Source organism: Mus caroli, unplaced genomic scaffold (assembly GCF_978045245.1).
Source record: "Mus caroli unplaced genomic scaffold, Mus_caroli_1 scaffold_6, whole genome shotgun sequence".
NCBI classification, from domain to species: Eukaryota; Metazoa; Chordata; class Mammalia; order Rodentia; family Muridae; genus Mus; species Mus caroli.
In genome coordinates this window covers 94,955,820-94,981,950 of record NW_028227261.1, presented here as the reverse complement: position 1 = coordinate 94,981,950, position 26,131 = coordinate 94,955,820, and the positions used below count along the sequence as shown (strand labels likewise).

At 41.7% G+C, this 26,131-nt stretch overlaps 2 protein-coding genes across 4 annotated transcripts in view; both read left to right on the top strand.

The window, feature by feature from the left end:
- The window catches only part of Hsdl2 (hydroxysteroid dehydrogenase like 2), a 46,694-nt gene extending 43,704 nt beyond the window's left edge, over nucleotides 1-2,990 (top strand). The window contains exon 11 of the mRNA XM_021160855.3: nucleotides 1,952-2,990. Within this exon, the coding sequence (XP_021016514.1) occupies nucleotides 1,952-2,064 (113 nt within the window). The 3' untranslated portion in view covers nucleotides 2,065-2,990. The remainder of the gene's footprint in view (nucleotides 1-1,951) is intronic.
- An 8,363-nt stretch (nucleotides 2,991-11,353) lies between these two features.
- The window catches only part of Kiaa1958 (KIAA1958 ortholog), a 134,950-nt gene continuing 120,172 nt past the window's right edge, over nucleotides 11,354-26,131 (top strand). For all 3 annotated transcript variants that reach the window (XM_021159964.3, XM_029476265.2, XM_021159963.2), the window contains exon 1: nucleotides 11,354-11,585. The gene's annotated coding sequence lies outside the window, so the exon portion shown is untranslated. The remainder of the gene's footprint in view (nucleotides 11,586-26,131) is intronic.

The window sequence follows — 26,131 nt, the reverse complement described above, 5'->3', positions numbered from 1 at the left end:
CTTTGGCCAAATTAAAATCCTCTTTGAGCTTGTTTTCCTATTAACCTTGTACTCCAGATTGAACTAACACTGAATTAATAGTAAAAAGAAAAAGGGAAGGTATTTTTCTCTATAGGCTAATATTGTTTATTAGTTGCTACAATTTCTTTTCTTTTTTCTTTCTTTCTCTCTTCCTCTTCCTCTTTCTTTTCTTTCCTTCTTTTCTTTTCTTTCTGCCTGCCTTGCTTTGCTTGCTTGCTTCCTTTCCTTTCCTTTCCTTTCCTTTCCTTTCCTTTCCTTTCCTTCCTTCCTTCCTTCCTTCTCTCTCTCTCTCTCTCTCTCTCTGTCTCTCTCTTTCTTTCTTTCTTTCTTTCTTTCTTTCTTTCTTTCTTTCTTTCTTTCTTTCTTTCTTTCTTTCTTTCTTTTCCCTTCCCTTCCCTTCCCTTCCTTTTCTTTTCTTTCTTTCTGCAGGGTTTCTCTGTGTAGCCCTGGAGTCCTAGAGTCCTAGAACTTGTTCTGTAGACCAGGTTGGCCTTAAACTCAAAAATCCACCTGCTTCTGCCTCCCAAGTGTTGGGATTACATAGTTATAATTCCGTTTGTAATACCTACATTTCTCTGGTTGAAAATGCTAACATGAACTTTTATGTTCATAGACTATACTTAAAAAATAATTTCTTAGTGTGTGTGCGTGTGTGTATGTATGTGTGTGTATGTGTCTGTATGTGGGTATGTCCATGTGTGTACAAGTATCCTCAGAGACCAGAATCATCAGATCCCCTGTAACTGGAGTGATGGGCATTTATGAGCCACTGGAAAGACCTCTTAACCACTGAGCCATATCTCCATCTCTACATATGCTATACTAAAAATAAAAATGTTTAGTATATGTGTTTCCATGTTTATTTGAGTACACATGTTCAGGTACCACTGTGCATGCTTAGATGTCAGAGACAGCCTTGGGTATCATTCCTCACCTTCCAGCTTTAGACAGGGTGTCTTTGTTGTTCGTTACTGTATATGCCATGCTAGCTTTCCACAAGCTTCTGTGGAAAGCTGTCTCTGCTTCCCATCTCAAAGTAGGACCACTAGAATTGCAGATGTGCACTGTAGTGCCTGGCTTTCCTTGGGCTGGATTTGCACTAAGGTTCTAACACTTGTGCAGCAAGTACTTTACCACTGAGCCATCTCCCCAGCTCCTAACCACTACATACTTAAGGGTCTTAGTTGTTTATCTTGACACAATGTCACTGTTAAGCTCAGGCTGGCTTTGAACTTATGATCCTCCTGACTCAGCCCCCAAGTGCTGGGGTTGGTTACAAGATGTATGCTGCCATGCCCAGCTTAATAATCATTTGTAAATATTTTGTACATTTTATACCATTTGACTTCTTGAATTTAAACTTGAAATAGTTAGTTAATGAACTATAACAGATTAGAAAATTAAATAACATAGTATTTGCCCACCAGAATTTATTGGGGGCTATTTCTTTAGTACTGTAACCAGCATATGTATAAATGTAGCGTCTTTAGCTTCTTGCCATTACCGTATGCTGACTGTTTCTTTTCTTTATTTTTCTTTTTTTCTTTGTTTTTGTTTGTTTGGTTGGTTGTTTTTTCAAGACAGGGTTTCTCTGTGTAGCCCTGGCTGTCCTGGCACTCACTTTGTAGACCAGGCTGGCCTCGAACTCAGAAATCCACCTGCCTCTGCCTCCCGAGTGCTGGGGTTAAAGGCGTGCGCCACCACGCCCGGCTCTGCTGACTGTTTCTTATGTTATCTTTTGTATTGTAAGGTATTGCTGACATCCAAGTCAGGAAGTGAGATTCCCTAGACAGTAATATGAAGTGCTGTGTAGACATCTCTGTGCTCTGGGATTTATGTGACTCTGGGGATTCTTCCTAGAATGCATGTTCTTCAACTAGCATATTCCTTAGGACACTAATGCTTTCTCTGTCTTTATTTTTCGTTTTAGGGAAATTAAAGCCAACCATGGCATTTATGTCAGGAAAGTTGAAGATTAAAGGAAACATAGCCCTAGCAATCAAATTGGAGAAGCTAATGACCCAGATGAATTCTAGACTGTGAAGGACAAGAAGTAACAGTGTTGACTTTCTTCAGAAGTAAAAAGCTCAGCAGTAGAAATCTGCTGCCTCCCCCACTGTCGTGTAAGGACATATAAGTTTGTTCTAGAAAGAAGTAGAATTTCTGTATCTATAAGATTTGAAATTGTAACTAAAACAACTAACCAATCACATACAAGTTTAATTAAGTGACATCCTAATATATTGTGGTTTTTCCAAGTTTTCCCCTCTATGCCTTTATTTCATTCATTGCTTTCTTGCAGAAAAGTATGTATCATGAACAACCAATTGGTATCAAGCAATAAAATTAGCTGTTTACAAAACTTCTTATGTAAAATGAAGCTACTTTATCTCCACAAAGACAGTTGCGTGAGGGTTGGGTGAAGAACTGCAGTATCATTTCTTTCTGTAACCCTGACTGGCTTGGGGCTCACCCTGTAGACTAGGCTGGGCACGGACTCACAGAGGTCTGCCTGCCCCTGCCTCCTGAGTGCTTCGACTGAAGGTGTACTCTACCACCACCTGGCTTTTTTTTTTTTTTTAAAGGACTTTTGTTTTGCCTGGCTGTGTATTATGAACTTCAGTGCATAATACTTGCAGGTGAAATCTTGTTTAACTTATTATAAGCATTTATATTATTGATACTATTCTAGATATCTTAAATTTTTCAGCTTTTCTTTTTTTTTCCAAATGGGTTAACCCAATTGGTTAACCTGCCTCAGTTTTCTTAGTGCTATTATTATAGACATGAGACACAATGCCTGGCTTTATTGAGTTTTCAAGTACTAACATATAGAAATATAATTAATTTTGTGTGTATGCCTTATGCCCTACAGTAGTCAGATCTACTCATTACCTTTAGCAGCTTCTTAAAAACAGATTCTTTAAATCATGTTATCTTCAAATAAAGATGAATTTATCTTTTTTCCATTCTATGTGCCTTTTAATTTCTCTTTCTCGTCATTGCACTGACCCGCCAATATAATGGTGAATACTAATGGTAATAATGGATTCCCGGAGCCGGGCGTGGTGGCGCACGCCTTTAATCCCAGCACTCGGGAGGCAGAGGCAGGCGGATTTCTGAGTTCGAGGCCAGCCTGGTCTACAAAGTGAGTTCCAGGACAGCCAGGGCTATACAGAGAAACCCTGTCTCAGAAAAAAAAAAAAAAAAAAAATGGATTCCCTAACCCGAGGAATAAAGTAAGACCTGTCTCAAATATCGAACTATACAAAACAAAATCAATTTTATTTAATATACAAATCACTATATAATTTATTCACTAAATGTTCCCCTCCCCCCAGAATTAAGCAACCATCATCACAATGAATTAGAACCTTTAAAAAAATTACCTTTTCCTCTCCCTCCATCCCTTCTTTCTTTTGTATCCTGTGTGTAGTCAGGGAACCACTTGTGGGGTTCTCACCTTCCACCATGTGGGTTCTCAGGATTGAACTAAGTTCATCAAGCCTTCACATTCTGAGCGATCTTGCAGGCCCCAATCAGAATGTTTTATCACCCTTCCCCAAACATACACTTTAATATATGTCCCCCGTCAACAAAAGATTTCAGTCCTATGCAACCTCCTCTTGCTCCTGACTTGCCTGTTCTGGACTTATGTGGAGAGTCACACTTCATCACTTTCCTAATAGGCTTCCTTCACTTGGTGTAATATTCTCCAGGTTTATTCATGCCATATAGACATCAAATTTTGTTTGATACATTTGTATCAAACATGCATTTGGGGGCTTAACGTAAGTTACTTGAAATCCTGTCTTGCCCTGTCACCTTTGGCTGACTCAACCCTTTCCTTCTCAGACAGGAATTCATGCTACGTATAATGGCTCTGCTAAAATTCTGCTATAGTGGTTGAAGATATAGTCCACTTGTTTTTCATACCCATGACTCAAACCAAACATACTTGACAGCTACTAACCACAATTAAAACAAAAACAACAAGCCTAATAAAACACCATCATAGTCTTGGGAAAAAAATCTCTTTGCCAATGTTTTCAAAACCCACCCAATCTGTAACCTGTCAATGGACCTAATGAACAAACACGGTACCAAAGATTTCATTTCTTTTTAAAAATTATTTAATTTTATGTTTAGGAGTGCTGTATATATGTGTACCATCTGTGTTCTTGGTGCCCATGGAGGTCAGAAGAGGGCATCAGGTTCCTGAAACAAGTTACAGATGGTTGTGAGTCACCATGTGTGTGCTGGAACCAATCCTAGGTCTTTTTTTTTTTTTTTGAAAGATTTATTTATTATCATATGTACACTGTAGTTGTTTTTTAGACACATCAGAAGAGGGTGTCAGGTCTCATTACGGATGGTTGTAAGCCACCATGTGGTTGCTGGGATTTGAACTCAGGACCTTTGGAAGAGCAGTCAGTGCTCTTAACCGCTGAGCCATCTCACTAGCCCAATACTAGGTCTTTTGCAAGAACAATAAGAGCTCTTCACCACTGAGCCATCTCTTCAGCCCCAATTTCATCTCTTTCTGCTTCTTTCTTGCCCACTAGCTGAGTGTCCTACTCTCTCCAGATGTGTTAGCCTCCTGTCAGCACCTCCAATCTTCTTGAGATCTGAGAAGAATAAGTTCGTGCTTTATTCATTTTGGATCCTGAATCTAACTTTTGGTCATGGCTCTAGAAAGTCACTATTTTGGATTATAGTCAAAACAAAACAAAACAAAACAAAAAAAACCCACAACAAAATCACAATGAACATTACTTAATTCCTGTACTGTCAACTAAATTATACAGATTGATGGACATTTGAGGTTTTCAAGTGGGGCTATTATGAATAATGCTACCTGTGAATGTTTAAATTATTTGTGCTGATATATTTTTAATTCTCTTGGTTATATAGCTAGAAGTTCTGCAGTGTTGTATGGTAATTTTAACCTTTGGCAGAATTGCCATTTCAAAAGTGCATAGCACCCTTCAATCCCATTAGCACCAAAGTGGAGTTCTTCTACCCACATCCTTATCAGAGAGTGTTTCCTGCCTTTGTCATTTTCATCTTAGTGGATGCACACTTGCCATCTGTCTTAGGAATTTACTGCTGTGAACAGACACCATGACCAAGGCAACTCTTATAAAAAAACAACATTTAATTTGGGCTAGTTTGCATGTTCAAAGGCTCAGTCCATTATCATCAAGGTGGGAGCATGGCAGCATACAGGCAGGCATGGTGCAGGAGGAGTTGAGAGTTCTATATCTTCATTTGAAGCATTCTAGCAGAATACTCGCTTCCAGACAGCTAGGACTAAGGTATTAACACCACGTCCATAGTGGCATACCTACCCCAACAAGGACACACTTCCAAATAGTGCCACTCCTTGACCCAAGCATATTCAAATTACCACATTCCACTCCCTGGCCCCATAGGCTTGTTCATACACATGAAGTTATGGGGACCATATCTAGCCATAGCATAATAAAAAAGTACATTTAGTTCAACTTCCAAAGTCCCCATAATCTATAGAAGTCTCAACAACGTTAAAAGTCCAAATTTCAAAGTCTTTTGAGATCCATCCAATCACTTATCAGTAATCCCAAAAGCAATACAGCTAGGCAAACTCTGCATCTTTATGTCTGATGTCAAAGCAGTCTTCAGATCTCCACTTCTTTTTCATCTTTGTTGACTAGAACAAAGTTCTCTCTCCTGGGCTAGTTCTTCTCCCTGATAGCAGCTTTCCTCAGCAGATACACCACAGCTCTGTCATCTAACATCTTGGGATCTCCAAGGCAACTTCAGTGCTACAGTTTCTTGTCCCAATGTCTGGGTTCACACACGATCTTCTGGGATCCTCCAAAGGGCTTGGGTCACATCTCCAGCTCTGCACTCTTGTAGCACTATAGGCTCTGGTTGACTCCACTCCACCACTGATGTTGTTCTTAGTGGTCATCCTATAGTACTGGCATCTCCAGTACTCTGGGGTCTTCTCCTGCAACTAGGCTTTACCAATAGCCTCTCATAGGCTCTCTTCATGGTGCCAAACCTCAACTCCTTTGCATGACTCCTTCAGTCCTGGGCCATCAATTACAATTGAAGCTGCACCTTCACCAGTGGCCTTCCCTGGCCTCTCACAGTGCCAAGCCTCAATAGCTCTTTATGACCCCTTCATACCTTCAAAACCAGTACCACCTGGGTGACTCTTACACATTACCAAGTCCAACTGCAGCATGAGGTACAGCCTTAGCTACCTCTGGAGCACAGCTTTTTTTGTGATCTCAGAAAATACTTCCCAAAAGATTTCACCTCAGTGAAATTTCACCTCTCTTCTTAATCACTGCTTTCTTAGCTCCAGCTAACCAGCACCAATTGTCCCAGTAGTCCCTTCTATTCTGGACTCTAAAGCCAGGGCCACATGTCTGAAGCTGCCAAGTTCTGCTGCTTGCTGGGGCTGGAATACCCCTCCCTCCTTATTCTATTACCAGCTTTTAGCTTTCCAACTCCTTCACTGCCTAAACTTGGCTGTCAGAGAACTTGCTCTGTAGATTGTCCTTGAACTCAGAGATCTGCATGGCTTTGTCTCCTTAATGCTAGGATTAAAGGCGTGTACCACCACACCTGTACTTAAGCTTTTCTTCACCTAGAACTTGCTCTGTCCCAAACTGGCCTTGAATTCAGAGATTTGCTTGGCTTTGCTTCCTGAAATTAAAGTTGTGTACAACCCTGCCTGAACCTAATTTTAGCTGGGTGGGATCATGCCCCAAAGTCCTACTCCCTTAATCTGTTATCTTCTAGAACATAGGATTCAGCTCCTTTCTACTTCCTAGTGTCCCTTTAATACTTAAACCATATGTATTTTTCCTTTCTCGGCTTGCTCCTTTTCATTAAAATGGTCTTCATAAGAGTGAATTTAGTAATCTTGTGACAGAATTTATAGCAAGCTGTTTTGAGGCTTCCTTTTTCTTTTTTTTTTTTTAAGATTTATTTATTTATTATATGTAAGTACACTGTAGTTGTCTTCAGACATTCCATAGAAGAGGGAGTCAGATCTTGTTACGGATGGTTGTGAGCCACCATGTGGTTGCTGGGATTTGAACTCCGGACCTTTGGAAGAGCAGTCAGGTGCTCTTACCCACTGAGCCATCTCACCAGCCCGAGGCTTCCTTTTTCAAAGTAGTTAATCTAAATCTCTTCACCTTAGTCTCAGGCAGACTCTTCAGCCAATGGCAGAAAACAGTCACATTCTTCACCGAAATACTAGAAAAACAGTCTCTATTCCACATACTGAAATTCTTCACTGAAACTTCATGGGCTTGTCTGCCCAGTTTAAATCACTCTCAGCAACAAAGTCTTCCATATTCCTACTAGGATAGCCCGTTAAACCCCACTTAAAGGATTTCACTACTTTCCAAATCCACATTCTGCCAAACAAAAGCATAATCAGGCCTATAAGAGCACTACCCCACTCCTGGTACCAACTTCTGTCTTAGAGTTTTATCACTGTGAATAGACACCATGATCATGGTAACTCTTATAAGGATAACATTTAATTGGGGCTGGCTTACAGGTTCAGAGGTTCAGTCCATTATCATCAAGGTAGGGACATAGCAGCCCAGGCAGGCATGGAACAGGAGGATCTGAGAGTTCTACATCTTCAGCTGAAGGTTGCTAAGAGAAGACTGGCTTCCAGGCAGCTAGGACTAAGATATTAAAACCCACAGTGACATACCTACCCCCAAAAGGCCACATCTTCAAATAGTGCCTTTCTTTGGGCCAAGCATATTCAAACTACCCTATTGTGGTTTTGGTTTATATGTCCCCAGTGGGCTCTTTTTGGTTATTTTAAAATCCTAATGTGTACTAAAATCCTCCATTCTGTCATGTATGACTTGATCATATTAATCACAGCTATTCTAAGGGTCTATCTATTGACCAGGACATCTGGGACATATTTATATGTTTGGACTGTCCTCTTTTTCATTTTGGATTTTATTCTTTTTTCTTATCATATGTGATGCCAGCTATCACGTATTATTTTAAAAAAAAAAAAAAAACCTCCTCCACCAGAGATTTATTTTTCGCAGACAGAATATTGGAACTTCAAGAGCCAGGGATGGAAGTAGTTCAAGGCTTAGTTGTAGGCCCTGGTGAAACCAATTTAATCTGATTTTGCTCAAGACAATCTGGTTCATCAACAGCCTCAGTTGAGGCACTGAGGTGTTTAACCAGGACCACCTTTCTATTTAATAACTCTTTCCAGTAGTGTCTTATTTAGAGTTACTACTACTGTGATGAAACACCAAAAGCAAGATGGGGAGTAAGGCACTTAAATTTGGCTTATATTTCCACATCACAGTTTATTATTAAAGGAAGTCAGGACAGGAACTCACACAGGGCAGAAATCCGGAGGCAGGAGCCGATGCAGAGGTCATGGAGGAGTGCTGCTTTCTGGCTTGCTCCCAGTGGCTTGCTCAGCTTGCTTTCCTCCAGAACCTGGGACCACCAGTGCAGGGATGGCACCACCATAGTAGGCAAGACCTTCCCACATCAATCACTAATTAAAAACATTTCTTTTTTTTAATATTTATTTATTTATTATATCTAAGTACACTGTAGCTGTCCTTGGATACCCCAGCAGAGGGCATCAGATCTCACTACGGATGGTTGTGAGCTACCATGCGGTTTCTGAGATTTGAACTCAGGACCTTCAGAAGATCATTCAATGCTCTTAACTGCTGAGCCATCTTACCAGCCCAAGAACACTTCTTACAAGGTGGCCTACAGCCAGGTCTTATGGAAGCATTATCTCAATTGAGGCTACCTCCTCTTAGACGACCCCAGCTTGTGTGAAGTTGACATAAAACTAAACCAGCACCATGAGACAGCTAAAGATATCTGTTTTACAATGTTTTCGGTAGCAGTTTTTTTTCTTTTTTTTTTTTTGTGGTTTTTCGAGACAGGGTTTCTCTGTATAGCCCTGGCTGTCCTGGAACTCACTCTGTAGACCAGGCTGGCCTCGAACTCAGAAATCCGCCTGCCTCTGCCTCCCGAGTGCTGGGATTAAAGGCGTGCGCCACCACGCCCGGTGCAGTTTTTTTTTCATTGCTTGGTTTCTTGTTGCTTGTTTTGCAGGTAAGGAATCTACAAGTTCTTAGACAAACTGGTATATAGAATAACCATTTTTAATAGCAAATACATACAGTTAATTGTGGCAAAAGTAGAATATGAAATTTAGTTTCTTAATCACTTTTAGTATATAGTTATGTTAAATATATTTAAATCTTTTTTTAAAATTTTTTTGTTTTTTTTTTTGAAACAGGGTTTCTCTGTGTAGCCCTGGGTATCCTGGAACTCAGTAGCTAGCCTCTGCCTCCCAAGTGCTGGGGTCAAAAGTGTATCACCACTGCCTAATTATATTTACAATCTGTCACATTCTCATTTCTCACCTAGGAATGATTAAGATTTCTTACTACAGGAGGGGTAAGACCAAGATTTGGATAGTACCTAAGGCTACCATTATACATGTTTTGGAAAGGGCTCAGTGCTGTGAGAAGAAAAGGGAGTCTGGAAGCAGTGGATGACTCTGAGCTCCAATAACAAACTATGTTCTCAAGATTTCTTAGTTTCTCTAAGCCTCAGTTTCTGAAAACTAAAACTACAATCATCTTGTGAACTGCAATATCACTTCTCAGTAGGTACCTGAAAATGTGGGGCTGGAGAGATGGCTCAGTAGTTGGTTTTCCAGAGGACCTGGGTTTGATTCCCAACACCCAGGAGGGAGCTCACACCCATCTGGAATTACAGTTCCAGGACATTTGACACCCTCTACTGGCCTGGGAAGGCACCAAGGGCTTGCAAGGATATCCATGCAAGCAGAACACCCCCACACATAAAAACAATTAAATTTTGTATCAAATTTTCTATAGAATAGTAATGTTAATAGCACCAGTTTTGTAGCGTTCCTAGGACTAACTGAATTAACAATCTACAAAGTGCTTGGCACAAACGTATCTGGGAGGTGCTATGAAAGGGTTTTTTAAACACACAGCCTTGTCTCAGTGGTGTCATGCTGTGAAGGTAGCTTTTAGTGCCTTGTGTACCAGAGTACCACTCTGAGAGTTTTAGCTGTTACAACAGCCCCACTCCTGGGGTGGGATGAATGTGTAGATACCAAACTACAGCTCTGAGCTCACTGAGTCTACTCTTGAGCCAAATACAAATGATGGCCAGCAACATGGATTCAGATTGCCCTGGAAGACATGCTCCACTGTGGAAATAGTTACATTAGCTTTTTATTTTTATTATTATTATTAGTTACAGAAGAAAGGAAGTCATAAAATCAAGGCAATTACCAAATGGCAGGGTCTGCAGGTTGGTGGATTACAGCAAAGTGGGCCAAATTTACAGGTTTCAGGTACTGATGAGATTTGTGGCTTTTGATTCAGTGGAAGCTAGCAGTCAGCAGACAATACATTTCTTCTTTCTTCTTTTTAGTATTACTATTACTACTACTATTATTATTAATGGTCGTTTTGCCAGCATGTACGTCTGTGCACCGCTGTGTCGTACCGTGGGGACTGAACTCCAGACTGTTGTGACATACAGCCGGGAATCAACTTGGTGTTCTGGAAGAGCAGCCAGTGCTCTTAACCACTTTTTTAGCCACTGCTAAAAAGACATATTAAAGAGTTTCCTAGGTCATGAGGGTATTAAGTTTGATGGGTAGGCAATAAATAAATTATTAAGCCGTGTAGAATCTTTAACACCTTGCAACATTCTTTATTTTATTTTTTCCCTGGGAACTCCAGTTTATTAGATGTGTGTGTGGATGTGATGCGGTGGGGCATTAGGACACTATGGAGTAAGTACACTGCGGGTCCCAGGCCACCCTGCACAACTCTGTCTGAGGCGTCACACACCTCTAACGCGACCAAGCTCTGCTTACTTCAAGTGTTTAGGCTGAAGTGCGTGGAGGCCAGGACAGCGGACACGCGTGGAAAGTGGCACAGACCGTGCGTGGGTTCTGTACCTGTCGGAGCGACGGGGGCCGAGCTCGGCCGGCTCGGGGCTGCACGCGTCGCTGACAGGAGCTTGGCCCGCGCCCCCTCAGGGCAGCGAGCGCCGCGGGTCGAGCGCCTTCCGCGGGCGTCGCTACACACTTCCTGTAGGTCCCGCCGCCTGAGGAGCGCTTCCGGTGCCGGCTGAAGCCGGGGTCCGAGCCCCCGCCCCGCCCCTCTCCGGCCCCGCCCCGCGCGGCCCCGCCCCGCGCGGCCCCGCCCCCGCGCTCCAAGCCGGGCGCGCGGAGCCCGGGGCGCACGGAGCGGCGCGCGCCGGTGGCCGAGCCAGGCTGGCGCCTGCGCCCCCCCTCATCGCACCACCGCCGTCACCCGCCGCGCAGCCCGTGGGGCGCCCTTCCCGCTTCACCGACTCCGGCCCCGGGGCCTCCGGCTGTGGTGCTGCCGCCCTCCGTCCCGCCGTCCCTCCCCGTCCAGCTCGGGCCGCCGGGCTCCCGCAGGCCCCACCGCCCGCGTTCCTATGGACAGACGCACAGACACCTGCAGGTGGGTGAGAGCCCGCGCGGGGCTGGGGAGCACGCGGGCGCGGGGCCTCTTTGTGTGTGGGCGGCCGCGCCGTGACCCTCAGAACCTTCCTTTTGTCTGCTCCGGGCCAGCGAGGCGGGAGGGCGCTAGGGGCGGAGGGGTCTGCGGGCGCAGAGCCGGGCGCGCACCGGTTCGCGGCCGGCGGCGTCTTGGCGGGGACTGTCGGTGCGCCGGCGTCCCCCGAGCTGGGCAGGAGGGCGGGACGGAGGAGGAACGGTCTGCCTAGCTAGTTGCAGAGTCTGAGACACCTCGGGGCTCTGCCGGACTAGCTGGGCTGTCCGGAGGTACCGGGAGGTGCGTGTGGGGCGTGTAAAGGAACGTGCGGCGCTTTGCTCCCTTATTTATTGTTTCTAACGGAGGAGGGCTTTCTCCCAAAAGCTCCCCCCAATCTGAGGCTGCGCACAGTGATTTGGGTTTGTTATCAAATAGATCAAGAAACCTAGTGTCCTGGAGAGAGGAGGTTGAGCTGACCAGCAACAAACACATCAGATCAAACAAACAAACAAACAAACAAAAAATGTTTGTGGTTTTCTTACGGCTGACTTTAATTTAAAATGTTAAAGGTCAGGCAGTGACTTAAATGGAGAAAATCGAACATGGCTGATTTTTTTTTTTTAAATATTTTTAAAGAAATTGTTTTGAAGTTTTGGAGTAAAGTTTTTTCTTGTGGTCGTTAGGATTATCACCGATAGAGTAGTCTACCTACTAAACAGTTAACTGGAGTGTCATGTAGTGACAGCTTTTACGGTAGGGCTTGCATTAGAGAGTAAAACAATGATAGTCTTTCCATGCAGGCTAAAACCTTTGTTTTCCGTTTTAAGATAGGAGATTTTTTTTTTTCATAGCATATGAAGAGAACGTGATGTTAGAAGTGATTTTTTTTCCCCAGCGGTATTTCCTTATTTTACATGATACATTTATTCCTTACATGCGTACAAACCAAGGGTTGGGTTGTTGTACGTTAGATACAGTGTTTTGAAAGGTGGAAGGTAGTAGCTCTGATTTTTCTTGTTTGATTAGCTGGCTTACTTTGTGAATAGTTGCTATGTGTTCATAAATGATCAAATAATAAATGAAGTCCATTAAGCATTCATAAAATTCATTTCACTGACTCACGTTTCAATGTAGGTATTGGGTTATGCCCTATGTTAATCTGTTTGTTCCTCACTTTTAGAAACTTTATTTTTGTCTACTGTGAGAATTCATATTGACATACATAAGTCTGACTGTTACCTGGGAATGGTTTTTGTTTTTGTTTTTAATAGTTTTGAGGAGCACTAAACAGCCATTTGGAGAAAATGGAAGATTCCTTTAAAAAGAAAATCTAAATTTGAAGGGAAAAATACTATAGTATGAAAGCTCCTTAAATTTCTATTAAGTTGTTAAAATTTTAAGAAAAAATACAATTCAGTGTACTTTTATTCAAGTACCCTATTTTTCTCATAAAAGAATTTAATATGCTTAAAATAGTGACTTTTTTGTGAGAGAAAAATTTACCCTAGATTCTTGCCCCAGTTACATTAGATTAATGATATTGTATACCGAATTTTTATAAGTTATCAGACTATATACATTTATACACACTTGATATCTAGAATATCTAGAAGCAGCTTCATCTACCATAGTTGATCAGGTTTTGTTGTGACTTCCGGTCTAGATTAGGTAAATGGATTTAAACTATACAAAGGGACAGAGCTTAGTGTGTAGCTCTGGTCCACCCTGGCCTAAACCTTTCTAGCCTCTTTTATAGAAAGCTTAAAGAGGAGTCTTGAATTGGGTCTGTCGTTATTAGGAACAGAGAGTTCTAGAACAGCGTCAGAGTCGCAGCTCTTTGGCACAGGTTGAAATACTAAAGAAGACAGGCTAGCAAACTGAATTGCTTGTTTATGTATTTATTAGACCATCAGTGGCAGCGATAAGACTAACAAAGCATCTCTGTGAAGTGTGGGGGGAAGTTCACAGTGCCAGGGCTGTGCTGGCACATTGTGCCTTTATCTGTGCTGGCTGAGAGATAATACCTTGCCTTTTCATTTCTTTTTGAACTGGTGTGTCAATGCTAATTTTTTTTCTGTATTACTAATAATGGTGTAATCAGAAGCATTCCAGAGTAGCGCATATATATATGTATATGTATACACACACACACACATATATATATAATCAGTTGGTGTCTATGAGGGCATATAAATTAATTTTTGTCCTGATTTTTTTTTTTAACCTTACAACAAGTAAATGCTCCTTGCAGAAAATTTGTGTCAACTAGCCTTTAAAATGAAGTTGCTATTTAGCTGTTTTTTTGTTTTCCTAAGCAACACTAAACTGTCCTCAGTTAAATCTGGGAGACTTAAAAGTCTACAGGCTTTTTTCAGTACTTTTATGCTTGGTACTAGTGTATTAAAATAGAAAACTGTGAGGTAACAGATTTGCTCTTTAGAGACCTGTGACTTTTCATCTTGTCTTTTTCCTATGACTTGTTTTTTCCTATGAGACTTTTGGTCGTGACTGTGTCCATGTTCTCCTGCCTGTATTGTCCCCAGCCCCCCCCCCCCCGCCCCCACTCCGTCCTTCCCCCCACCCCCACCCCCTTCTCTGTGGCCTGGTGAGAGGTGTGATAGGAGCTGCTCATTGTAGGTCTTGTCATTCTGCACTGAGAGCACAAGCCCGTGCTGCTTGCTGACATGCAGAATTCATTCTTGGATTAATGTCCTGGTACCAGATGTATGAGGCTGGCTCTGAAGATGCTTTCCCTCCTAAATACTGTCAAATAAAGAAGCTGAAGATTGGAGAGAAGCCATTTATTTGGAACAGTTTATTTTATGACAGTTTGTGTTTATAAAGAAACCTGCTCATAATATTTACTTGAGGGATCTACATAGTACCGGAAGAAGCCCCACAGGTTTCTCTCCCACCCCCCGCCCCGTCCGTCCGTCCCCTCCTGATTTAAGTTTCCACAGAGCTTAGCTGCTCTGTGATACTTCTTGAGTTTGCTTCTGATTAGTTGATTTATGGACTTTATTTACCAGCATGATTGGAGAATTCTTTGGCTAGTCTGAAATTGCACTCTGTCTGGGCTCTGGTCGGTTTCCTAGGAAACAAATGTACTGCATAGATTCCATAATGAGGACTGTGGTTGGCTAGCGACTGTGTAAATTCTGTTGTTTGGTAAAGCTTAGTCTCAAATTCAACTAAAGGTCAAGAAAGCAAAAGTAGTGAAAATGCAAATTTGGGGATTTTACTTTGTATCCAGTGCCAACACCATTTTAACAGGCTTCTCTGGAGAAAGGCGAGCTCCCTAGCACTGTTCATTTGTTTTGCAAAGTCTTACACTTGAAGCAGTTGGGAGATCTTGATATCTCATACTAGAGATGCTGGTAGCTGAAGAAACTGTTGCCGATGTGACAACAGCAGTGTATTTCAGAAATATATTTTACACACTTCAAAATCATGCAGAGAACCAAAGGGCAGGTAGAACATCAGAAATATTTTTATACCAAGAAGAAAGTAACATGAATACTTCAAAGAAAAATTATGCAACTTCACATGAAATAGAACTTTAAAAACTTAAAAGTATTAGACAAACTTCTAAAACACACATTAAAATCATATCATACACTGATGTATTTATAATCTAGGTGTTTTTTCTTCTGATCTATCTGAACTTTGCCTCAGAACTGCAAGACAGAGACCGACTTTCCTCTTTTCCTAACTGCTCCCGTCTGGAACTCCAGCTTCTGTGGCTCTAGATGCAGCATGAAAAGCAGAGATACTGCAGCTGCTGGTAGGCAGAAGAGAGACAAGGAGCGATTAGAGAACCAGACCTCCACTAAAACCGCAGCGAAGGTCTTGTCTGTCCTTCCTTTCTTTCTTTCTTTCTTTCTTTCTTTCTTTCTTTCTTTCTTTCTTTCTTTCTTTCTTTCTTTCTTTCTTTCTTTCTTTCTTTCTGCTCTACAAAGTGAGCTCAGGGACAGCCAGGGCTAGAAAGAAACACCCTAACTCTAGACAAACCCTCTAAGCCCCCCTTTTTCGATTGTGGGACTTGCTATGTCTAAGTGACAGTTAAGGATGTTTGTAATTTGTGACATGGCCTCCCTCTATACAGCTTTCCAAACAGCATCACATTATGGGTGACTTAAACAGGAGTTTACTTTCTGTTAATCCTTCATGGTAGAAGCATGGGCTTCTGCATGGTTGGGGTTCTTCTGAGGGTTCCTTGGATTGGTTTCCTTCTGCCTGTTTATGTCTTAATTTTATTTTGTAACGATGTCCATCATTTGAAGGATTATATGGATTAGACTACCCATACAACTTCATTTTACCTTAACTACTTCTTTTGAAGGCCTTAGCTCCAAAGGTAAGTTACTTTCATAAGATGCTGGTGGTTAGAACTTGAAAGATGAATCTGAGAATACCATGTATTCTTAGCACAGCCTGTACGTGTACTTACTGGGAATCCTACATATGTACTCACTTCGTCCTGTTTAGTGATTTCTAGTGATTTGTTTTTATTTTATATGTATGTGTGTATGTCTGCATGGTGTGTACCACATGTGTGCAAAGCCTATGGAGGCCAGAGATGTAGTTGGATTCCCTGAAATTGGGGTTAAAGATAGTTGTGAGCCTCCATGTGAGTATTAGGAATTAAACACTATAAGAGCTGCAAGTCCTCCTAACCACTGAGCCATCTCTCTAGCCCCAGAGTTTACCTTAAAAGAATGGGGTGTGCATGTGCTTCTGTGAGTGTGTGATGTGTACGTGCACACACGTGTGGTTTGTGTGTGTGTGTGCTCACGCGTGCGTGCAAGTGCAGGTGGACATGAACATGTGGGTACACTTGTATGTGTCCACTTGTGGAGGCCAGAGAAGAATATTGTCTTCCTCAGTTACTCCGCATCCTTATTTTTTGAGGTAGGATTTCTTCCTGAACTTAGATCTTATTGATTCAGTTTGGTTGGTAGGGCAGTGTGCTCCATGATCCTCCTGTCTCAGCCTCATAGGGATTGGCATTACAGCCGTGTACTCTTGAACCTGACTTTTACATGAATGCTAGGGCTCTGAGCTCAGCTCCTCATATTTGGTGATATCTCCTCAGTCTAAGGAATGGACTTTGAGAGGGAAAAAAATAAGACAGGAGCGTGAGATAGAAAATAAATATAAATGTAAGATATTTTACTAGTTGCTTTTATAACAAACTAGTACAGAGCAGTGCCTTTACAAAGCACAGAGGTTCTAATAGCAAGGCTGCTGGTTCAGCCTCTGTTGTGTGGAGTTTGACATAGGCCTTGCATTTGAATGAATCACTGAGAATGTGGCAAGTCTGTGTTTTTATCAGCTTTGAAGAGAGGAGTAGACTGTTGGCCCAGGTAGAAGCTGATGAAGTGTTTGGTTTTTTTGTGCTAACTACCAGAGTTACTCCCTGGGCTTCACTGCCAGGGGGATTGTACATCTCGTCACATTTCTTTGTGTGTGACAGCAGTGTTCGTCTCTCGTTTGTATACCTTCAGTGTCCCACAGAATCATTCATGTGCCTTCCAGCATGCGGACACTTTTGATCCTGTATTGTGCATGGGTTCCTTGGGTCCGGGCTGGTGGCCAGCAGGAGCCCTGTGGCTACCTAAGCTGTGGGTCGGGTCTTTTTAACTGATTTATCATGAAGTACCAGGTTCAGATAAGCAATGTGTCAACTCTGTGTGATTAAAAATAAAGTAGGTAAAGGCTTTATTCACACTTCTTATATTTGTTATTAATGGTTAAATTAGAAAATTTTTGGAACACCAGAGGATTGTGTGACCAGATTCAATGGAAGTGTGAATGCTGCTGATTTGTGACTTCTGAGGACACGTTTGTTTCCTTTGGTGGTCTGTTTGGTACTATTGTGCTGCTTTCTAGGGAGTTATGCACCGTCCTGTAGTTAATCACCTCATTTAAACGGGAATTTAGGAGGTGATTTTCCTTACCCTCACTCCTGTCTTCTGTACATAATCAAGTCTCTAGATTCATCACGTACGGTTTCCAAGATTTTATCTAACTTTTGCAATTGCTCTTAAGTCTGTAGTTGAATACCTACAGGGAGGGAGGTGTAGCTAGTGATATAGCACGCACTTACCATGCATGAGGCCCTGGGTCTCATTCTCAGCAAACAGTGTATTTGTAGTCTTCATGTGGAACACAAGCCCTTAGACAGCACTGTTGTTAGAAGTTCATCAAATCCTTATAGATGACTCATGTGAAAGGTACTTACTGCTTTTTATAAGTAAAGCTGTTTATGCATTTATACTTTAAAGGTATAGTTTGAATAAAAATTCTTGTATTTGACTCATGCTTTCTTTGCTCAAATATCTTTACTATAGTGATGGGCAGACTTGTGTGAAAGGTCAGCTATAGCTACCTTAGTTTTTCAGGTCATAATTCTGAATTATAGTTATTAACTGAGCATCTCAGAAGCTGCCAGGGGAATATGTAATGCAAACACACTAGCACTGTTTGTGCTGGTAAGAGTGGTTTGATTGGTAAGCCAGGCTGTGAATTGCAATTGGTTACAAATCATAGTTTGCAGAATCTCACTCCATTGTATTCTGGTGAAATGGACTATTGTCACAGGAGGCCTCATGTGTGCTGTGGGGGCAGTGTGCCATGGAACTCTATCTCCGGTTGGATTTTCTTACAGGCAACTTTATCTCTGCCTAGATACCTAAAGGGCATTTTCCACCACTGTGAAAGGGCAATACTTTTACTGCAATATGCCAGATTATTAACTGCTTTTTGTTAATTTTCCCAGATATATAATGTATTTTGCTATATCGGCCCAAATATGTTAACCTATTATAACTTTTAGTATTAATTGTATTTATTGTTTTCATTTTATTTGGAGGGCTCCCCTGTTATGCATGCTAGATCATCCTTGCTTATCTTTTATACATATACCTTTTTTATTTTTTTATTTTTTTTTTAAAGCAGGGTGTCAGTATGTAGCCAAAGCTACCCTGAAACTTGCTATGTAAAATAGGTTGTCCTCTAAATCACAGATCTGTCTGGGCAGAGATTGAGTATACTGTAATATCTGGCCAATTACATTTTTAAAAATAATTGTCCTCATACTTGCTTATTTGTGAAAAACAAACAAACAAACAAACAAAAACTACACTTTGTATTTAAGTGTGTAGTGTTCCCTCACATGTAGAGGTCAGAGGACAGCTTTCTGGGGTGGGTTCTCCTCTTAACAGTGGGATTGAACTCAGCTCACACCACCGAGTCACCTTGCCAGCCCTACCTCACTTTTTCTTTTCTGTTTGTTTATTTGTTTATTTAATGTATGTGAGTACAATGTCACTGTCTTCAGACACACCAGAAGAGGGCATCAGATCTTATTACAGATGGTTGTGAGCCACCATGTGGTTGCTGGGAATTGAACCTCTGGACCTCTGGAAGAGCAGTCAGTGCTCTTAACCACTGAGGCATCTCTCCAGCCCTCACTTTTTCTTTTAAAATATTTATTTATTTATTTGCTTATTTGTGTGTGTGTGTGTGTGTGTGTGCGTGTGCGTGCGCGCGCGCGCCACATGTGTGAGGGTACCCATCAAGGACTAAGGAGGGAGTTGGCTCCCTTGGAGCTCTGCGGTTACAGGCAGTTTGTGAGCAGCCTGGCATGGGTCCTGGGACTTGAACTCAGGTCCTCCAGAAGAGTAGCAAGTGTGCTTAACTGCTGTGCCATCTCTTTACCCTCACTTTACTTTAAAAATAAATAGTTTATTCTTGAATGCGTGTATGATGAATATATGAGTGAGTGACACTGTGCATATGGAGGTCAGAAGACAACTTTGTGGAGTCAGATTCCCATCTCTGCTGAATGTTGTGACAGCTGTGTGTGCCACTATGCCTGGCTAGTCCCCATCCTTCAGTCCCTTTACTGGTCTTTCCGTGATATGTATCTACTGAGTTTTAGTGTCCCTTTCAGTGTTTCTGGTCTTTGTCCTTTTCTTCCTTAGTCTATCCTGAATTTTCTTTGTATCCTTTGTCATCTAACCATTGTATATTTTTAGCTTTTTTGTGTCTCTATGTCCCTCCACTCTCTACCCCAGCTGTGCTATTCTTTCTGTCTCTGTCTTTCTCTTCTCATGTAGCCAAGCTGTTGTTAACTCTCTGTTTAACCAAGGAGCTTGCACCTCCCTGGGGCTAAGAGTACAGACACTGAAGTCCTGGGTATCAGCCTTGTACCATGTTTTGTGGTAAACTTTTATTGGCTTTATTATTTGGTTCTTGTTCATTATCTTCACAGTATATAGCTTGGCTCTTTTCTCAGGGTTATATTAAATAAGATACTATGCCTATATTTTAGAATGAGCTTGCTGTGCTTGGGATAGGAAGTTGTCTTAGAGCCGTGGTTCAAGATTTTTTTTCCCTTTATTGCTCTTGTGAAGTACCTTTAAATATGGCCACTCAAAAATCAAAGTGAAATACTATTGTACACTCATTAGAATTAAAAAAAAGATGAAAATTTAGCAAGTGTGAGAAAATACAGCAACTGAAATTCTGCATTGCTGTGGGAATTACAAATTGGTATGAGAATGTAAATTGGAACGAACAAATTGGAAAGCTGTTTGGCAGTATCTACAAAAAACTAAACACTTGCATTCTTTACGGTTCAGCAGTTTCACTTGGAGATATATACTGCCAAAGTAAATGTACTGGAGTGAATGGTCATAGCACTATTTATAATATCCCCAAGTGGATTCTTCACAGTGACCATCACTACACTATATGGTAAAGTGTTACATTGATATAACAAAACAAATCACATTTCATAGTAGTGATATTTTTGTCTCCTTACTTAGTAGTCTGCTTTGGTCAACTGGATATTAGGAAACCTTACTGCCATAGCAGCTTCATAAATGCTTAGACACTGAGGAGAATACTGTTTTGAGCCAATAGCCAGAGCCCTAGGCCAGAGGCTTTCTGCCTCCCCACTTCCCCCCCCCCCCCACCATGTCTGCATGCCTCTCTGTGTGTATCTTTACCTGGGGGAATTGATAAAAAGAAAGGAGAAATGGGGGCTCCTTGAATGCAAGGAATGTTCCATAGTCTGGTTATAGGCTCTGTTATAAAAAGTTGTGAAGTAGTAGGAAGATATTTACTCATTATTTCCTGATTGCGTATCATGTTAGAACACAAAGGGAGATAAATGAGCCTTTCATGTAGCCTCTTCTCTACCTACGACTGTCTGAGGTTGGCCTTTCCTGGTAGCTGTCCCTCCTTTGTGTCACCCGGTCCTCTTTGGTTGGTTGACTCTTGTGTTAACAGTTTTCTTCTCAGGGTCTCTTAAATTAGTGTTATGGTCGGAACATGAAGTGTTTGCCTTAGGCCGGTGTGTTTAGTGTTTGGTTCTTAGCTGATGGTGCCATTTGGAGTTGTGGGAACCTTTGAGGTGAAGCCAGCTGGAGGCAGTGGATCACTGGGGTGTGTTCTTGCTCTGGCCTCTTCCTTTCTTCCTTCTTTCTACTTCCTGGCTGCTTTAAAGTGTGCTGCTCTGCTCTGCTCTGCTCTGCTCTGTCAAACCCTCTCCACCGTGATGGACAGACCCTTAAACTGTGAGCCAGAATAACTCCTCTCCCCTTGAGTTGTTTCTCTCAGATCAGGGCAGCAGCAGAGCTAGTGTAGTAGTGGGGGTGCTTTGTGATGGCCTGGAAGCTTGAGCAGCTTGGTCGGTTGTTTGTTGATGCAATTTTACTTAAATGAGGGCTATCTTGTTAAGGGTAAAATTTGGAAATTTCATGTTTTCTGTCTTTTAAAATTAGCAGAACTGAACTCTGATACACACACACACACACACACACACACACACACACACACTTTTGATCTTACCTAGATGATCAGTTTTTCTATTGATCTAAATAGATATCTAAATGATATATATCATATATCTAATATCTAAATGATAAACCAATACTGAAGGTGGTTTAATTATTTTACAATGACAGGTTTGTTAAGGTTTTCATGGCAGTTTTGGTTTAGAAACTCATTTTATCTGGCCATTTTCAGAAAACATTAGTGGATTTCTCTAATAGTGAAAATTAACATTATGGGAAAAGTTCACTATTTTAACTTTTTTGTGAACATATTTCCTCGAGTTTAAGTAAAAGCAGTTATGCCTTGATTTGCCTTTGGAAATGTAGATTAACAAGCGGACTCCTTTAAAATGATCTCTTTCTTTCTCTGGACAGTGTCTTTTTACCTTGGAAGTTGTGTATCTTTAGTCCTGTTTTCTGCAACCAGTTCCAGAAAGCATCAATCAGCCCTGCTGACAAGCCCATTAAATTGACTGATTTATCCAAGTCTTATTTGACCAGCCTTTGATGATGTACCTATGAAATGTTAGCTGAAGTCTCCCTGTGTTTCCTGCAGAGCAGTCCTTGAAAGATAAGCATTGTCTGATAGCTTAGTCTTGCAAGTGTCTTCTCTCTTGAACATAAGGAAAGATGCATAGCCTTATAAATAGCATTTTGCCTATGAATATATTGTACTTGTGAACATATTTGATATATGAATTTTTGATTTGTACATATCCTACTTAAATTGCGTTTTATCCAACTGGCTATGTTCTTTCTGGCAGTCAAAAGTCTTATCACAAAGTATGTTTTCTATATACGCTTCTTTATTGATGTATACATTGATATAAAATGTCTACCATTCATAAAGGAATTGATTTTCATATTAAAAATTAGTTTTAAAGCTGTGTGTGGTGGCACATGCCTGTAATGCCAGTGCCAGGGACAGTGAGGCAGGGGGATTTCTAGCTGGAGGCCAGCTTAGAGGTTGTATAAGGAGATCCTGCCTAAAAAAAGTCGTAATAATTTACCCTGTTGCTTTCCTTTTTTTAGGCCATTTTTTTGCTGTTAAATACTCAAGTATGTGCTTTGTGTGTGTGTCACATTGGTGAGATTGTTGAACGTGGGTGCATGTTGGGGATTAGAGTCATGGGCACTGTCCACCATCTTTTTCTTCTTGTTTTGAGAAGAGTCACTCAATGGCCTGCAAGAAGACTAGACTGGCTGGCCAACCATACCAGGGGTGGTTCGAATAAGAATGGCCCCATAAGCTCCTATAGGTTAGGTGTGGCCTTGTGGGAGTAGGAGTGGCCATGCTGGAGGAAGGAAGTCTCTGCTGGTGGGGCTTTGAGGATTCAAAAGCCCACACCAAGTCCAGTCTTGATTCTCTTTCTGCTGCCTGCAGATCTGGGTACTCTTGGCTACTACTCCAGCCCCATGTCTGTTTGTGTACAATCATGCTTCCCATTGTGATGATAATGGACTAAACCTCTGAGACAGTAAGCAAGTCCACAGTTAAATGTGTCCCTTTATAAGAGTTATCTTGGTCATAGTGTCTCTTCACATCAATAGAACAGTGACCAAGACAGAGGTTGGTACTAGGGAGCTGGGTATTGCTGTCTGTGCTGTTTGTTGGCAGAACATAGAGGACATTGAGACTTGGGACTAGAGAAACATTTAATTGGGGGCTTGCTTTCTTTCAGAAGAGTTGCCTTGGTCGTGGTGTCTTCATAGTGACTAAGACAAGACACCTGTGCCCAGCATTTTGTTGTTGTTGTTTTTCCTTTCCTTCTTTTTTCTTCCCTCCTTTCCCCCCCCCCCCTTCTCTCTCTCTCTCTCTCTCTCTCTTCCTTCCTTCCTTCCTTCCTTCCTTCCTTTCTTTCTTTCTTTCTTTCTTTCTTTCTTTCTTTCTTTCTTTCTTTCTTTCTTTCTTTCTGAGTCTTACTATGTAGATCAGGCTGGCCCCAAACTCACAGAAATCCACCATCTTCTCTCAGTTTTTTGTTTGTTTTTTAAAATGTTGTTTCTGGGTTCAAACTCAGGTGTTTGGGCAACGCAAGGCAGGTACTTTACTAACTGAGCCATTTCTCCAGCTCATCTCTGTCTTCTTAAGAGTATACTGTTGATCGGAGAGCTGGATGTTTCCTTACATGTAATAAACAATAATATGGGGTTCTAGATAATAGTTTTGAGAAAGGTTTGACAATAAAAAGATCAATTTGACTGAATACTTAAACTTTGCTATTATAAGAAAACAGTTGCATCTGGGGGTTTAGCTCAGTGCTGTAGAGTGTTCCCTATCATGCACAAGGACCCTCAGTGTCACCCTAGCACTGCAGATCCATCCATCCACCCACCCATCCATCCATCCATCCATATATACAATTTTCAAAAAGGAACAATCAGGAAAATGATGTAATAATAAAGAATTGATGACTTTTGGTGGTGGTGGTGGTGAGGTTGAGACAGGGTTTCTTTGTGTAGCTCTGGCTGTCCTGGAACTGGCTCTGTAGACCTTGCTGGCCTTGAATTCACAGAAATCTACTTACCTCTGCCTCCTCAGTTCTGGGATTAAAGGTGTACACTACCACCACCTGGCCAAGAATTGATGTCTTTAGACATTGTGTTGCTTATTTAAATTTTGAATTAATTTGTTTTGTATGTGTTGAGTGTGTGTATGTGTTTTCACCTTCTGTGGATCCTACTAGTTCTCCAAGTTTTAGAGTTCACACCCCACAAGGAAGTTCTAGTTGCTGTATTCCTTGATTGTCTTTGGAAAGCAATTTGACAGTGTATAAACGGAGGACATGACTGCTCCAAGGTAGATTTGAGGGAGAGTACAGCCAGAGGCAATTGAAGAGTTCAGAGCAGAGAGGAAATAGTAAACTGAACAGACTAGCCGGGGCCACGGGCTGTGGTTGTAGAGAGCAAGAGAGGAAGACAGAGAGAGGGGCCAGAGAGGAAAAGGAGAGTGTCTAGCTGAAGTAGTAGGTTTATAAGGGAATGAGAAATGGAGAGAAAAACCCATGAGTTAAGAGAAGCTTTTAGGGTTAATGATGGGTGGAGAAGAGCTGAAAAGAGTCACAGGTACCCAGTGAGAGACTGTGAGCCTGGAGGCCAGCATGCTCTGTGGTATGCTAATAGGCTCCACAGATAGCCTTTTGTTCCTTCTGACAGTGATAAGAAAATGGCTCCTTTGCTGGAGGAGAGAGAATAGGTCCCAGAAACTGGGGGAGTGGAGTTTCCTTTGGACATGACAAGAAGTTTAAAGAGCCATAAATAAATGCAGTCATACTAGTTTAGTAATTCTAATGTAAGGAAGGGATAGAAAAAAGATACACATATAAAGCTGATATCCCCAAACCATTTGTTGTCTGTGGTTACTTGTTTGTTTGTTTGAGTCTTATTACTTGGTCCAGGATAGACATTGATTTGTTACATTCATGCTGGCCTAGAGTTTGCATTCTTCCTGCCCCCACTTTCCAAATCCTGGAATCACAGTGTGCCACCATGTCCAACACTGTGGTTGCTTCTGTGCTACTGTGCAGAATTGAGTAGTTATGATAGAATCCATGCAGAACAGAAAATATTTACTAGGTAGTTGCTATGTGTTGGGTACTTTCCTTGGTCCTGTGAAATGAGTAAAGACAAAACCATCTGCCTTTATAAAAATTTTAATTTGAGTAGGGTAGAGAGACCAAGCAAGATAAAAGAACCTATAAGAGATAGGTGTTTAGGAGAAAATAGCAGAGAAGAGGGATAGGAGATATTTTAGGCTTATGGCTTGACATTTGAGATAAGAGTTAGCTAAAAAAGAACTCACTGAGCCAAGCACACCATCATCCCAGCACTTAGCGGGCAGAGGCCAGGAGATCTCTGTGAATTTGAGGCCAGCCTGGTCTACAGAGTGAGCTCCAGGGCATCCAGGAATATATAGTGAGATCCTGTTTTGAAAAACAGAAAAGAACTCACTGAAAAAGTGCCTTTTATGTAAGGATTTAAAATAAAGCAAGGTGTCTAGAGCACATCCATAGAAATGTGTCTGGTGAAGCTCAGGATACAGCGGAGTGACAGAAGTGGGTGACAGAAGCGGGTGGGGGTGGGGATCTGGAGAGATGATTAGAAGGGACAGGGAGGGTGTGAGAGATGGCCAGACCATGTAGATGCTTGTGGCAAAAGGAAAATTCCTGCTGTAAAGTTGTCAAGTAGAAAAAGGAACAACACTTGTCTTCTATATCTGCCTAATCATGACAGTTAACTTAAATATGCATAAAGAAAATCCACCGGAAAAAAAAAAACTTAAAAAACTATTATAGGCTGTTAACGTAGAAGGACATGGTAGAGAATTTACTGAAATGGCCTCTCCATTAGGGGAAGGTTTTGGTTGTAGATAATAAGGGAGAGAGAGAGAGAGAGAGAGAGAGAGAGAGAGAGAGAGAGAGAGAGAGAGAGAGGAGAGAGAGAGAGAGAGGAGAGAGGAGAGAGAGAGAGAGAGAGAGAGAGAGAGAGAGAGAGAGAGAGAGAGAGAGAGAGAGAGAGAGAGAGAGAGAACGAACAGACAGAGGCTTCTGGACGATTCCAGAGCAGAAAGAATAAACAGACTGGACTTAGGGCTATCTGCCATTGAAGGGAGGGAGAGTAGGGGGAGCCGATAGAGGAGGTACAGCTGGTGTGCGGACCTTGCCATTA